Source organism: Lycium barbarum, chromosome 6 (genome assembly GCF_019175385.1).
Source record: "Lycium barbarum isolate Lr01 chromosome 6, ASM1917538v2, whole genome shotgun sequence".
NCBI lineage: Eukaryota > Viridiplantae > Streptophyta > Magnoliopsida > Solanales > Solanaceae > Lycium > Lycium barbarum.
Genome location: NC_083342.1, coordinates 93911025 through 93924707, shown reverse-complemented (window position 1 = coordinate 93924707; position 13683 = coordinate 93911025). Strand labels below are relative to the sequence as shown.

At 37.3% G+C, this 13683-nt stretch overlaps 1 protein-coding gene across 1 annotated transcript; it reads right to left on the bottom strand.

The window, feature by feature from the left end:
• Positions 1 to 3108: 3108 nt before the first annotated feature.
• LOC132644868 (uncharacterized) lies at positions 3109 to 8874 on the bottom strand. The gene is made up of 5 exons (XM_060361514.1): positions 8631 to 8874; positions 4689 to 4815; positions 3961 to 4082; positions 3732 to 3853; positions 3109 to 3607 (listed from the first exon to the last, which is right to left on the bottom strand). The coding sequence occupies exons 2-5, from the start codon at positions 4792 to 4794 to the stop codon at positions 3304 to 3306; spliced, it is 654 nt and encodes a 217-aa protein (XP_060217497.1). The 5' UTR covers positions 4795 to 4815; positions 8631 to 8874; the 3' UTR covers positions 3109 to 3303.
• Between the last annotated feature and the right edge of the window lie 4809 nt (positions 8875 to 13683).

Here is a 13683-nt window from a genome sequence, read left to right as displayed (position 1 = left end):
TTTACATTTTGAAAAAATTAAAATCATGATTTGGAATCTCAAATCCTATTTTTTTGATAATTTGGGATTTGAAAGCATGATATAAAATTGAAATTGAATTTTGTGCAAATTTCATAAATAAACACTGATTTGAAATCTATATGAAATCGCATGACCAAACGCCTAGATAAATTCTAATACAGCATGCTGATGCAAATACCAAATGATCCTCAGAACACGAAACGTAAAAAAGCAAATGAATATTTTAAAAGCCTAGCTTCTATAACCAATTTTCACAGTCGAATTTCACCAAAAAATCCTAAAATTCGAATCAGTCACCTTGTAACCGTGTTTCTTCTAATTTTAACAAGCAGCAAACATTCAAATTTCAGAGGCTGCAGTACGCAAATTAATCAAAAAGTTTATTCGAGTAATTATGTAAATTCCAAATAAAATAGATTAGAACACACTTCAAAAACAACACTGCACAGTTAAATTTTCTTGGTCCAGAAACCGATTTGATTTCTGTTAATCAATGAAGCCACAGCTTATTAAGGACTTTTACCAAACACTTCATTTCCTTTTCATCAATCTTCCCCAATCCCCAACTGAAGAAATGAAACTTTTGGAGTTTACCACTCTTAGCCACATAAAAATGTAACTCCACCAAACTATCACCAGAAAAGGCAAGCAACAACTTAAAGTACTAATTTATGCCAATATTCCTACTATTAACAACCTAAAACTTAAATTAAAAGAAAGAAAAAGACGGTAGAAAGCGCAACAAGTAATTTCTCTTCAGAATACCTGTCACACCCCAACCTTGGAGGGTGTGACCGGCACCAGATGCCCGAAGGCCCGAGCGAACCAACCATGGCATCTGTGACCTGTAACATGAGCATTGGGCCTACAAGGCCGCTAAATGACCACAATAAGAATCAAATGTGATAACCTGCAAGCAAAAGAGCCCAACCCGTCATATATATATATATAACTAAGGCCGACGAGGCCACAACAACCGTAATAATAATTATCCAGAAGGCCGACAAGACCATACAAAAACATATATACAATGACCTTTAGTCTGCAAGCCTCTAAGAGTGTAACACAATATCAACAGGTCGGGATAGGGCCCCGACATACCCCAAAACTATATTTATGCATATGCAGTAGTACCTATGGACTAAAACCAGCAACTCCGAAGAAGTGGAGGGCGACACTCGACTGCTGATCACGGGTCCTACTGAGGAGGCGCGCCGGCCTGTCTATCAGCACTTGTGGGCATGAACACAGCGCACAAAAAGGCGTCAGTACGAAATATGTACTGAATATGTAGGGCGGTAAGTGTAAGCATAAGAAATATAAATAACAAGAGGAGAGATATAGAGGCAACTTGAACTCTGAAACAAGCCGCTGAGGGCAATCATAACCACAACGTGAATATAACTGTATGCTCGTAAAAATCATTCCTCACGGTGGAGGCTTATAACATATCATATCATATAATAATAGATATCCCTCTGTGGGGTGAGCTCATCATCACATCATCATCTCTGCCCAACTGATCAGTGGCAATGCATAGCTACGTGCCTACCCGGTCGTCTACGATACGACTCGGTAAAGAAAGAAACATGTCTAGGTGCACATATAAGTGCCTACCCGACCGACTATAGCGCGGCTCGGTAATGAAAATAAATACATATACATATAAGTGCAATGCAAGACTGAACTCAGAAGAGATATCATAAGAAGAGTCGGAGTGACCTATTATCGTTACCCTCCGACTATCGTTATTATCGCTACATTCTTTATCTTTCAAATTATGAAGCAACAAGTACATGGGAGATGAGAGCTACGTATTATGAGTTTCATATGAAGCAAATGTTATGTTTAGGCTAGCATGAACCATGATCGACATGATTCTAGTTCTCTTTGGCAACAAACAAGAAAAATGAGAATACGAAATTCTTCTTTGATGTAAGTTATTCACTAGGAAAGGGCAGGTCTAACCATCTGTACCAATTTGAGGTGAAACAATTCAATAAACGGTTATCCGAATTCTAGTCATGCCGAAAAGCATAGAGAAAGCCCTACATACCTCGTTGTTGGAGCTATATGCGGTTCCTGAGTCCCCGAATGCCTTACGAACAATTTCCTACACCATACGAACCATTCGGGATCAAAACCAAGTTCATAACTTATAGAAATCTTCATTTAGACATTTAATCGAGCAACTTGCGAGCGCTAGTGTATAGGCTCATTTGTAGCTTAGTTTTTACGTAAAACGCTACCAAATCTTAATTTTCTACTCCTCCTCATCAATACGATCCCATCCATATCACCACCTCTTCAAACAACACAACAAAACCACGCGAAATAGCCCAACAATTAAGCTATGTTCATAAGAGTTAGTAAGAACCTATTCTTATGGAATTTCTTCCAATTTTCTAGGTCTAAACATTTGTAGAGTTCAAGGAGATGCAAAGAAGGTTAAAACATACCTCAAGTGATGTAGAACACTTCAAACTTTAAATTACTTCAAGGCGAAGTTTTCATCCGAGAAGCAAAATAGCGAAGAAATCACGATTCCGTAATCACCATGTTAGTTCTTCATGTTAAAGTTGATAGATTTGCTCTTGGTTTGGATTGAGATTGATGGAGGATTAATTGGAGAGGGTTTGAGGGTTTTCCAGGTCTTGAAGATGAAAAAATGAAGGGAAAAATTGTGAAGGGCCTTATACATATACAAGGCAAAAGTGCAGCCACCGACTATACTTCGTTGTCCCGTGGCAGTATGCACCCTTGGACGGAAATGGGAATATCTCTCTACTCCGACGTCGTATTGATGAATGGTTAAATGCGCTGGAAACTAGACTCGTAGATCTTCGATTTGATGGGTGGATCACCCCGTAAATCCAAGTAGATTGAGAGAAAAGCTCTGCGACATCTAACCCTAAATTCCAGCAAATTTACAACCATAACTTGCAACTACCTTTGTCGACTTCCGTATTACAACCCGTTTGACTTCAAAACTTCATATACGACTATCATACTATTTAAATACCTCATAATATTACCTTCTTAGCATGTTAGCCACCTTACGATACGATAACGCATGAAAACACAAGGTGTAACAATACCACACATTTTAAACTTAAATCATGCATACAATGTTGGAAAATAGAAATATTCCATGTACAAACTATGCATTCAAGTATACTATCTAACTTTTCTTTACTGAATGCAATTTACATGGATTGGGATGAACACTATCACTTCTCAAAAAAGTGACAAGTGACTTCAGTGAGTAAAGCAAGAAAAGAACTAGTCCTTTGTATCTAAGTGTAATTTGAGCCCTGATTCATCAATGAGAGATTGTAGCTCTTTCTGGTAATTCTCAAAGAGACTGTCATCAGAGCTGAGGTCATTGGAATCCGCCAAGCAGGAGCTAGAGCTATCATTTAAATCACACTCTTCTGATTTCTTTGACAGATAATCATGGAATACCTTAAGCATCTCCGCTGCTGAACGAGATCGCACAGACTCATGTAAGTGCTGGAACTTATTCTGCATTTCCTTTGTATCAACCATTCTTTCTTTTAAGCCATCAGGAAGAGAGGCTAAAGCACTTCAACAAAAAGGAAAAAACAAAGAGAGAAGAAATTTAAATCCAAAGCGGCATGAAGAAAACTTCAACTTGGTAACAAAAATTCAAATCTTACAAATTCCTTCAATGAAATACTCATACTCACCTAGTGATACCTCTGACAAGACCCCAGTTGTACCCAACATATACAGAGTCCCTAAAACCAACATTAAACCCCTCTTGTGCTGAAGCTTCTTTCCCAGCCATAAGACCATCACGGAATCCAATCTAATAATTCATCAGGAATTACAAAACACAAATGGAATCCACGACCAAAAGGGACACAACTAGTTTTTTTCTGGATGCTCTCAATCAGATCTAACTTGTAAGGATACAGTATGGAATTGGTCATGCCGCCTCTGCCATTCCCTGTCCATTTCAGATGTTTTATCTAACTTATCAGTAGAATCATGACACAAATCTCCGTCATCACTCCATAACTCGCACCAATCGCTGTCTGGCATTAGATGTTAATTGTAGTCAGCGCTATAAACATAACTATATACAGGAGAGAGCCCAACCAAGAAAACTATACATAGATATGAGAACACCTCCACTTAGCAGCATTTAACTAACATATTTATTCACAAATCACAATAAGAGGTTTAAAATGTTTGAAACGAGAAAATAGAGAAGGATAGAAGATAATATAGTTCTTTCAGTTATGATTAATCTTTGGCAAATAAAGGAAAGAAAAGGAGAGGAAAAAAGGAATTGGTTGATAAAAAAAAGCTCAAGTTTGCTTTCATCCAGATCTGCTGAGAGTAGCCAGTAAAGAAGACCTTCAAAAATAAAACTTCTTAAAATGCCAATGAAGACCTTTTATTAACATTAAGCAATTTGATATTAGCATGCTCATCTCGCTTTTCATTCATTTTCCTCGGCATTCTCGCTTATGTTATTAAGACTCACTTGTCTTCCGGGGCTTGGGCCTACTACCAGAGCATTCTCTAAATGAATTACGTTATGGTCTTGAACTCTTGATATATCATATTCAAATCTTAATACCAAATGGATTTTCAATTTTCATTATCAGCTTGAAGCAATCAGCTGAAGTTCATACCATGTGAATCCTTGTTTCCAGAATTGGTAGTCGACCGAAGACTTGATTGAAGATTTGACATATCATAAATGTCAGAGTAGAGTTCATTCTTTATACTGCCTTCCATCTCGAAGCCTAGGACAATCAGCTGAAATAATACAAATAGCAAAAATCATTTTTAACACAAACTTGATAGACTAAAAGATTTTATATACGTTCCGTCAAATTCAAGAATAATAGGCAGGTCATCTAATTTGGTGAACGAGTATTATTTTGATCTGAGATGGAGATAACCTATAGTATAACATGTAGTAGTCCTAATCCATAATGCCGTAGCAGCTTATTTAGGCGAAAAAAATGGGCCTCCAAATTTCCATTAAATCAGTCAAGCTCAGTGTGAACCCAGTCCTAGAAACTTTAAAGATGAATCCAAGGAAGTAACAAAGAAATACAAGAAAGCAACAACATTAACAAGAAAATAAGCAATCCAAATCCCCAATATCATTATAGTCCAATACCCCATGGTAAAAGTACACTAATTAGCCTCTTTTTCCTTGATATTATGATCACATCATTTTACTATGAACATACTTTGAGTCTATGAGCTGATACTGATATCTCAAACTTAAAAAAATGGCATAAGAAGTAGATGAATCTCACACTGCACTATATCACAGCATCAGTGTTAACACAAGGAATCATTCCTTAACATTAGCCAGAAATTAGTCCTTCACATTAGCAAGAAACTTATCCGATCAACACAAGGAACTAATCTTTCCAAGTGGAAGCAAAATTTAACGAGAAAGAAAAATTTTCAACTAAAAACTGTTTCTAATCTAAACCAATTTCTTATCCCAACCGGATAAAAACCAAGAAGGAAAATCCTGTGAGGGAACCTATCATTTCCGACGTTATATGGTCAAGAAAAATGAGTTCTTTCACTAACTGGAGTTCCGACCACTGGAAAGTGCAGAACTCAACTGCCAAGAACCCGCCTCCGAACTGCCGACTGCAGTCGAACTATTTGAAAGTCAAAACTTGAAAACGCCTAGCAAAAAAGATTTTGTTTTTTAACTTTGATTTTTGTTTGGTATGCTAGTAACAGGCTAGCAACAATGGGTAAAAAGGCTCAAAAGAAAGTAGACATTTAGCACTTAAAGAGAACACTGGACTTGCTGGACTGGAAATTTGGAAGGATGAAGGGGCTATTGCCTATATAGTACTGGAAGTAAAAAAATAAAATACATTGATACTTTGGTTTTTCAGTTAACCTAATATCTTTTTTATAAAAACCAAACCGAATAACCGAATTTTACAAATCAAAACTGAAATAGTCCAAAAAACCGAGAAACTGAAACCGAAAAGTTAAATTAGTTTGGTCCCGTCAGTTTTCTCGGATATGACTGAAATATGCCCACCCTTGCACCAAAAGTCCTCAGCCAAGCACAAATTGTCCAAAGAACAGACAACTTTAGCGCCAAACTGTTTTTACTGCTAGACGCTTATGTTCTCCATGTCAAACACAGCAAAAGTAGGCAGAACAGTGGTGGATCTGTGGTCATTCCTTCCTTGTTTTAGGGATAACTGTAGTGTCTAGGAAAACTTGTGCGCACCTCGACTAATTCAACGGGGTCCTTGCTACCTCCCACCCGCACATGTACCGGGTAATTTTGTCCATAAAGCTTGGACAGATGAGGAGAGATTTGAACCTGAGACTTCATGGTTCTCAACCCACTTGATTGAGCCTAGTCTACATCCTTGGGTGCTGAGCTAAACCCATTCCGTTGACTCAAACTCAATATAAACATGTGAAAAAGCTATGGAAGATGGATAAATATATTAACAGAACCCGTAGTTTTAAGAGTGATGAATTCAGTGGCAAAACTCTTTGGATGCAGGTAAATAGACGCAATTCTTGAATCTTTAAATTTAAAAAGTTTTCAAATTCAAATATATGACTGTTAATAGGTGCCTATTGGGAACAGATAGGTCTGTTAATACTAACAGACGCTTAAAGGTATTTTAAATACCTGTTCCTCCCTGAAAAAGGATGAATAGTTCAGAATTCTATCTCCTTCTCTCTTACTGCTCTACAAACCACAAACTGTGTTCTTGTGGAAAATTCGAGGTTATTGCTGAAACTTGAATTTCGTTGGCTTTGTAAAATTCTGGAGGATTCTGCCACAAAACTCATGCAGCAACATAGTTGGGAGCATAAATTCCTTAAGGACAGAGATTACTCTATCAAAGTCGGTTTAGTTCTACCCCGTTTATGGCACTTATTTTCTAACAATTAGCGCCTCCAAGAAATGTCAGAGGGCAGTAGCTAATTTACCTCGTGAACTCTTCTTATACACCATTCGATACCTTCTTTGTAGAAAACTATGACCTCTGTAATAGCTTTCTTGTAGTTTTGCAAAGAGCTACTTTTAATTTATTTTGTGAAACACAACCTATCAAAAAAGGCTGCCGCTGTGAAACACAAATTGCTTGTCTATCAAATCTCAAGTGGGTTGGAAGAAAGAGTAGTTAATATATAGTGATGAATAATTCCTTGTTCCAAAGAAGCACAAAGAAGAAAGGTGTAATACATAGATGGAGACTCAAAGTATGCATCAAATTCAAGTCAGATGCCTTATCAAATTCAAGTCAGATGTCTTAACTATCCCGACAACCACATTGATACCTTTTCCTCGCAAAAGCGTGTCTGATAAATCCCTCACACTAGCCTGGTGAAATGTGTTTTTTCACTGAAATGCTAAGGCGTGAAGCCCTTTAAATTCTGTTTTCTTTCTTCAAAATTAACATGTCAACCCCAATTTTCACCCTCTTCCATCTTCTTCCTTAGGGATGCTTATTGGGCGGATAATTACGTTTAACGGTTCGGCTTATCGGTTATCGGATTTTAAATGTACTAATCTGCTAGCAAACCGATAAGATATCGGTTGGTTCGGTATCAGGTTAGCAATTAACGGGTGGTGTATCGACTAAATCTAAGAGACAATATAAAAATTAAATCTGCAATATTCCCTACTGGTTTGCTGAAAATGTATTTAACTTCCTACCACTCTTTCTCCTTTTGGCCCCTTCATTAACACCAGCATCTGTTTCACATATCCAGAATGAGGAAGCTATTTCTAAGTCCTAAGCCACCAGAGCATCATGAAGAAGCATTGGCAGGATTTCTGTGAATAAAAACACATAAAAACTTCTTGTTCGCTAAATGCAGTGATTAAATAAAGATATCAACATGGATTAACCATAAATAAGATTATGTAACCTTGGTAGGGATTAAAGATATAAATGTGATAATTCTTAACGGTTTACCCGATAACGAAATTGAGTAATCCGCCCCGCACCGATAAGCTGTTAACTATAAAATTTTAATCCATTCACCAACCGTTAATCTAATAACCCAATACCAATAAGTCAATTTTAAAGTTGGGTTATCGGTTACGGGCTGATTTTAAACAGCCCCACTCTTCCTCAATTTTTCCACCACCCAACGTTCAGCATCCAAATAAACCAACCAAGGGCCACATAAAAAAGGTGTTGTTGCACAAGGAAACCAGCAGCAAAGGAACTAAGGGCCACAAAAAAGATCAAGCAAAAATAACTTCTCTTTTTTTTTTTTTTTTTTTTCCAATTCCTTTTCTTTGGGGCAGTGAACAAATCTTAATCTAGCTCAAAATCTCATCCTTTTTTCCTAAGAAACAATTACCAGTCTTCCACACTCATATAACCAAGTCCCTAAAACCTATGGCCTAAGTAAATAATTAGCATTTGCCAAATCAGCATGTAAAACACATTAGATAAGAGTACAAGTTACTAAATTCAAACCCTAGCATATATATATCTAAATATACAAATCAACAGTTGTATATACGAATTCAACAAATAAATTAATAAAGAAAGAGAGAACTGAAAGCGAAAAAATGTTGTTAACGAAGAAAGAAGTATTACCAGAGTAAAGATGTGTGAGAAGATTGTAGTGATCTTTGATGGTGATGAGAGTCGAGTGATAAAGATCGAACAAAATAGAAAACTGAAATAAAAAGGGCCGACAGACACCCAAAACTCTTAAAAAACTGTTGTTTGCCCCCAAGTCTCAGCACTATGGCGATTGGGAAGGAGACGCGTAGGATTGATTGACGTAATCCATTTTGCCCCTTGCTAGTAGGCGCGTGCTAAAAAATACAAATAACCAGCCCCTTGTTTTTGTTCTGGTTTTCCTTTAACATAATAATGTGAACAATGAATAGATACACTAAATTTAATTGAAAGATTATTATCTAAATCATATTATGTAATCTGAAAATAATATAGTGAAAATTTAGAGCAGTAACTATAGGTTTGACCTTAGAGGTGATCTCCTTTCTTCGTTCCATTTAAAATGTAATAATATAGTGATAATATAGACCCGAAAGCATATGTTTGTTAGAGGTGATCTTCACCTTCCTTTTCGTTACATTTAAAGTGTAATAATATAGTGAAAATCTGGAATCGAAAGCATACACTTGTTAGAAGTGATCTCCGCCTCCCCTTTTTTGTTTCATTTACAGTATAGTGGTGAGTCAAAAATAAATCTTATGTGCATGGTGAAAAGTGAGTATATGGATAAACCAATTAATTATGTTATCTTTAATTATATTGTTAATGTGAATTTAATATTATATGTCTAGTTTAATACTAAAAATAAGCAACAAAAATTTAAGTAATCAGCAAGTTTTCTTCTTCTTTTCGAATTTAGTGTAATTACCTGCGAAACTTAGTAAGTGCCAACCTCCTCGAGATAGCGGTGCCGGAAAAATATTTAACGGTGAAGAAGAAACCACTTCCAAATTCTACGGGGATAATAATACTACTAATAGAAAAGGTTTACTTTTGTTCCGTGTTAATTATTTGTTAAATCTATATATTCCCTACCTACTGATACAATATTGATATAAATATACCTCTATGTACCATGGGTGGGGGTTCGAATCGAATGTGAAAATTTAGGTTTGGATTTTCCCAATGAAGAAATTTACAATGCAAATCTAATACAAATAAGCTCGGATTGGATTGGATTTTTTAAGTTCCGTTTTAGATTAATAAGTTTGGATATTTTAGATTTTCGGATTTGACTTTTGAGCTTTTAAGGCACGCTTATTTGGAATAAATTCATGTGCTCTAGTTGCTAAGTTACATGTCTTAGCATAATGTGAAACCAAATTAGAACTAAAAATCAAAGCAGATAAGATACTTTCAGCATAAATTCAAAAGTACATCTTCGTCTACTTTAACACAAGAATATTTGTCAAAGTGTGAGTTTCACATAGAAAAATCAAGATCTTAATTGCTCTGTAATAGTAAGAAATAGTAAGAACAGGGGAAAGAAAAGAATTTCTTGGATAACTTGAGCTAATTCAATCACCTGGCACAGTGGCACTTGACATGCAAAACACATTCTAGGCAATACAAGATAAAAGAATTGTAAGATTGTATCCAAATGTAAGAACAACTCTATATTATATTTGATTGAGTAGAAAATTTTGCATTTGGACTTGTTACTATAAAATGGGTTGTGTCGTAGCTCGTAGGGTATTAATCTATTAGACCTTCGGAAATTGGATTTATTAGCATCATTGGCCTATTGGGCACATATGATATGGGTAGGGTAGAATATAAGGTATAAAAATTTCGGATTTTCGGATATCCAAATTTCCATAGTACTAAATCCATCCAATCCTAAATACATAAATTTTAAAAATAAATTCCGCAATCCAATCCATAATTCAAAAATTCAAACCAAAAATCCAAAAGGTTTGATTTTCCGGTTGACCCGAACTATGCCCACCCCTACCCTGTACTAACAAATTTTTCAACAGAGGGAACTTTTGTAATTTGCCCTTTAGAATTATGTGATAGGTTCACGTTTTCTCCCAAACTTATGAAATTGTGCAAATTATATTAAAATAAGCATGGATTAATTATTTAACGAGGTAATACTGTAATAGTGTATATTATTACTTCATCATAACCAAGCAATAAAAATCCATATGCAAACACATATCATATATTCATTGATTTGACGTGAACGTTATTTACCCCTAAAAAGGTACAATTAAATTTATTAGTGGTTTTAAGGATACGTGAGTTGATTTGTTATCAGTAAGCAAATAATGACGACAATAAAGTAATGAAATCAGACAAGTATAAAATAAGAAAGCGATAATGTAATTAATAAGCTTGGGAGTATGATCCTCAGAACGAATTATTTGACAAGTTTCCCCCGGTGGAACAATTGCACAACTAGCCTTGAGAAACAAATATTAATCCGGAGCTAAAGAACAAAGAATATGCTTGAAATAAAGACTGAATTCTGTGAATGAGTGTAAGAAAATTGTGTATTCGATGTCCTTTACTGTGGGCTTTTAGGCTCCTTTTATAGTACAAACATTAGCCTTGAGCTGCTAATTTATCTTCATGAGGGGCGATAATAATCAATAAATGTTATCCTTAATGTTGAATTGTAACGTCAGCTCCGAATCCAGACCAATTATGGAACGTTAATCTTCCTTGAATTATCCGTACCAACTGCTTCGAAATATTTGATCCGGGCTCCCACGAGACCACCTCCTCCGATCAAACCAAGTGTCACAATATTGTATGACTCCATATGCTATGTGTTCCACTTTCACTTTGCCACGTGTCAAACTTTATTTTTCCATGTATACAGATAGTCCCCCCACTTCCCGGTGAGAAAAAGTGAAATCGAGGAGTGGATTTGAAATGTCGTCTAGAACATCCCTTAGTTATAGTGGGAAAACGAATTGCCCCGACGGTTTTGTCAAAAAGGCAACTGTCAAATCCGAATTCAATGCTACTACTGCGAAACGCCAGCGAGATGATTGACATACATCTGTCGTTCATAAAAAGAAGTGTCCCTTAGAATTCCATACGATTCATCTTCCCTTAGAATTCCATACGATTCATCTTACACCATTGTGTATAACTAAGGCAAGTGGCCAAATCCAAATTCACCCAAATCTTTTCTTTCCTTAGAAGAAAAATTCCTTTGAAACCCTCTTTGCGTTCATCTCTTCCTTCAAAGATTATACCATGTCTGCTTCCTCATCTGCCAATCGCTCTTCTCATAATGTCACTCCATCCCCTGAACATCGTTCTGGGAAAGCTTTAATCTCACCAACAAGTCTGGAAATTGATATTAATTCTCACTCCGCCGATATTCTCCCTCATGGGTTTAGATATCATGAAGATTTTAGCACTGTTGATCACCATCAATGAATCGAAGAGATCGATTCTTTTATAACTGCTGACATTATTTCCACGGTTCATGCAAATTGTAACTTCTCACCAGAAATTGATACTGTCGCTGTTAACCCTGAAACCAGTATGATCCATCACTTTGAGGGTTTCTCCATGGTTTACACCTATTCTTTTGCGATAGGTTTCAAGCTCCTAGTTCCCGAGATCATTGAAGACTTCTGTCGTCGATACCGGGTTTGTATCGGCCAGATTGCTCCCCAAATTTGGCGCCTGCTCTACTGCATTCAACTTTTGGCCGACCAGGCCGGAGTTGCTTTTTCCTTTGATCACCTGATGCACTTATACGCTCCCCGAGTTTTCCGAGGGGGATTAGTTCATTTGCTTCCTCGTGGAAGACCTTGTCTGATCAACCCGGAGGATAACTTTGACCGGGGATGGCTTCACAGGTTCGTGATGATACAGACCAGTCAACTTGATCGTTCTGCATCCAAGCCATTTCCGGAGGCATGGAATAATACTCATAAGCCCTTCACAGGAATTCTTTTTTTTTTTTTCCACCTTTTTTTTGTATTACTTCCTTTTTTTTGTATTATCTCACTCCTGGCTTTACTAGAACCTTTTTTTCATAGGCCCGCTATTTTTTAGCGGTTCCTATTGAGTCGGAACTTTTAGTTGGGATTTTCGAATGGGTTGTTACACTACTACGTGCTTCTCCCAATATGACCCGATCTTGGAGAAGCATGACCTCCAATCGGTGGAGGGGAAAAAGTCATGGTAAGATAAGCTCAATTTTTTTTAGTTGCATATGGCTTCGTGTCTCTTCTTTCTCTTTTTATTTTACTCATCTTCCTGTGAGAAAGTCTACTTTCTAGAGAGTCCCCACTCAAAAACAGCTTTGCCAAACATTGTTATCGTTGTTTCTTCTAGCCGAAAACATAAGCCAAAAGATGCGTCCATTTCCCCCTGTAGGAGTTAGTTTTAGAGTGGGGACCCGTTGTCGGCTCATGGAAGCATGGGGTAAAGCACAACAGGGTTCTCAACACGGGGTGGTCTTTATCGATGATGACGATGAGCAACATCAGGCTGGTGGTCCCAGGGATCCCTTACCTGATGGCTCCAGCGAAGCATTCGGGGAGCCCAAGGTTTCTCCCTCTGGAATATGCCCGGGAAGCCCTAGTTTGTGAACCATCGCAAATGAGCACTATTCCACCGGCTGAAGCTGGAACTTCGGGCTCATCTCCACGTCCTAAACCTCTGGTTTTTCAGTTTGGAATCTTCATTGGCTCATCTGGCCAACTTATTCTTTAGGTATTCATTCTTCCTTTCCTATAAATTCCTTCGTAAGTCCCTTGTGTTCCTGGTTAACCCTTTTGACCCTTTGGCCATTCCTTTACCAGAGTCATGTGGCTGCTACTTCCCCTACCGAACTTGCACGGTCCATTTCTCCTTCCTGTGGTGAAGTGAAACTTTAAGAGGACAACGACTATGAGGATTGAAATAGAGAGGCTCTAGGCTAAAATTCAAGATTCTGATTCTCTCCAGGCTGCTTTAAGAATGCGCTTGGAAGATGGGGCTAACTCGCTAAGAGACTGGGAAAACTCTCTTCAAATTCTTACTTCCTCATATGTGGGTCTTCAGAACAAAACAGCTAGGCTAGCGGATGATTTGAATAACGCTCGGGGCCAACTTACCAGTGTTGAGGTTTCTCGGGATAGCCTTCGTGCGTGATGCCAAAAATTACGAC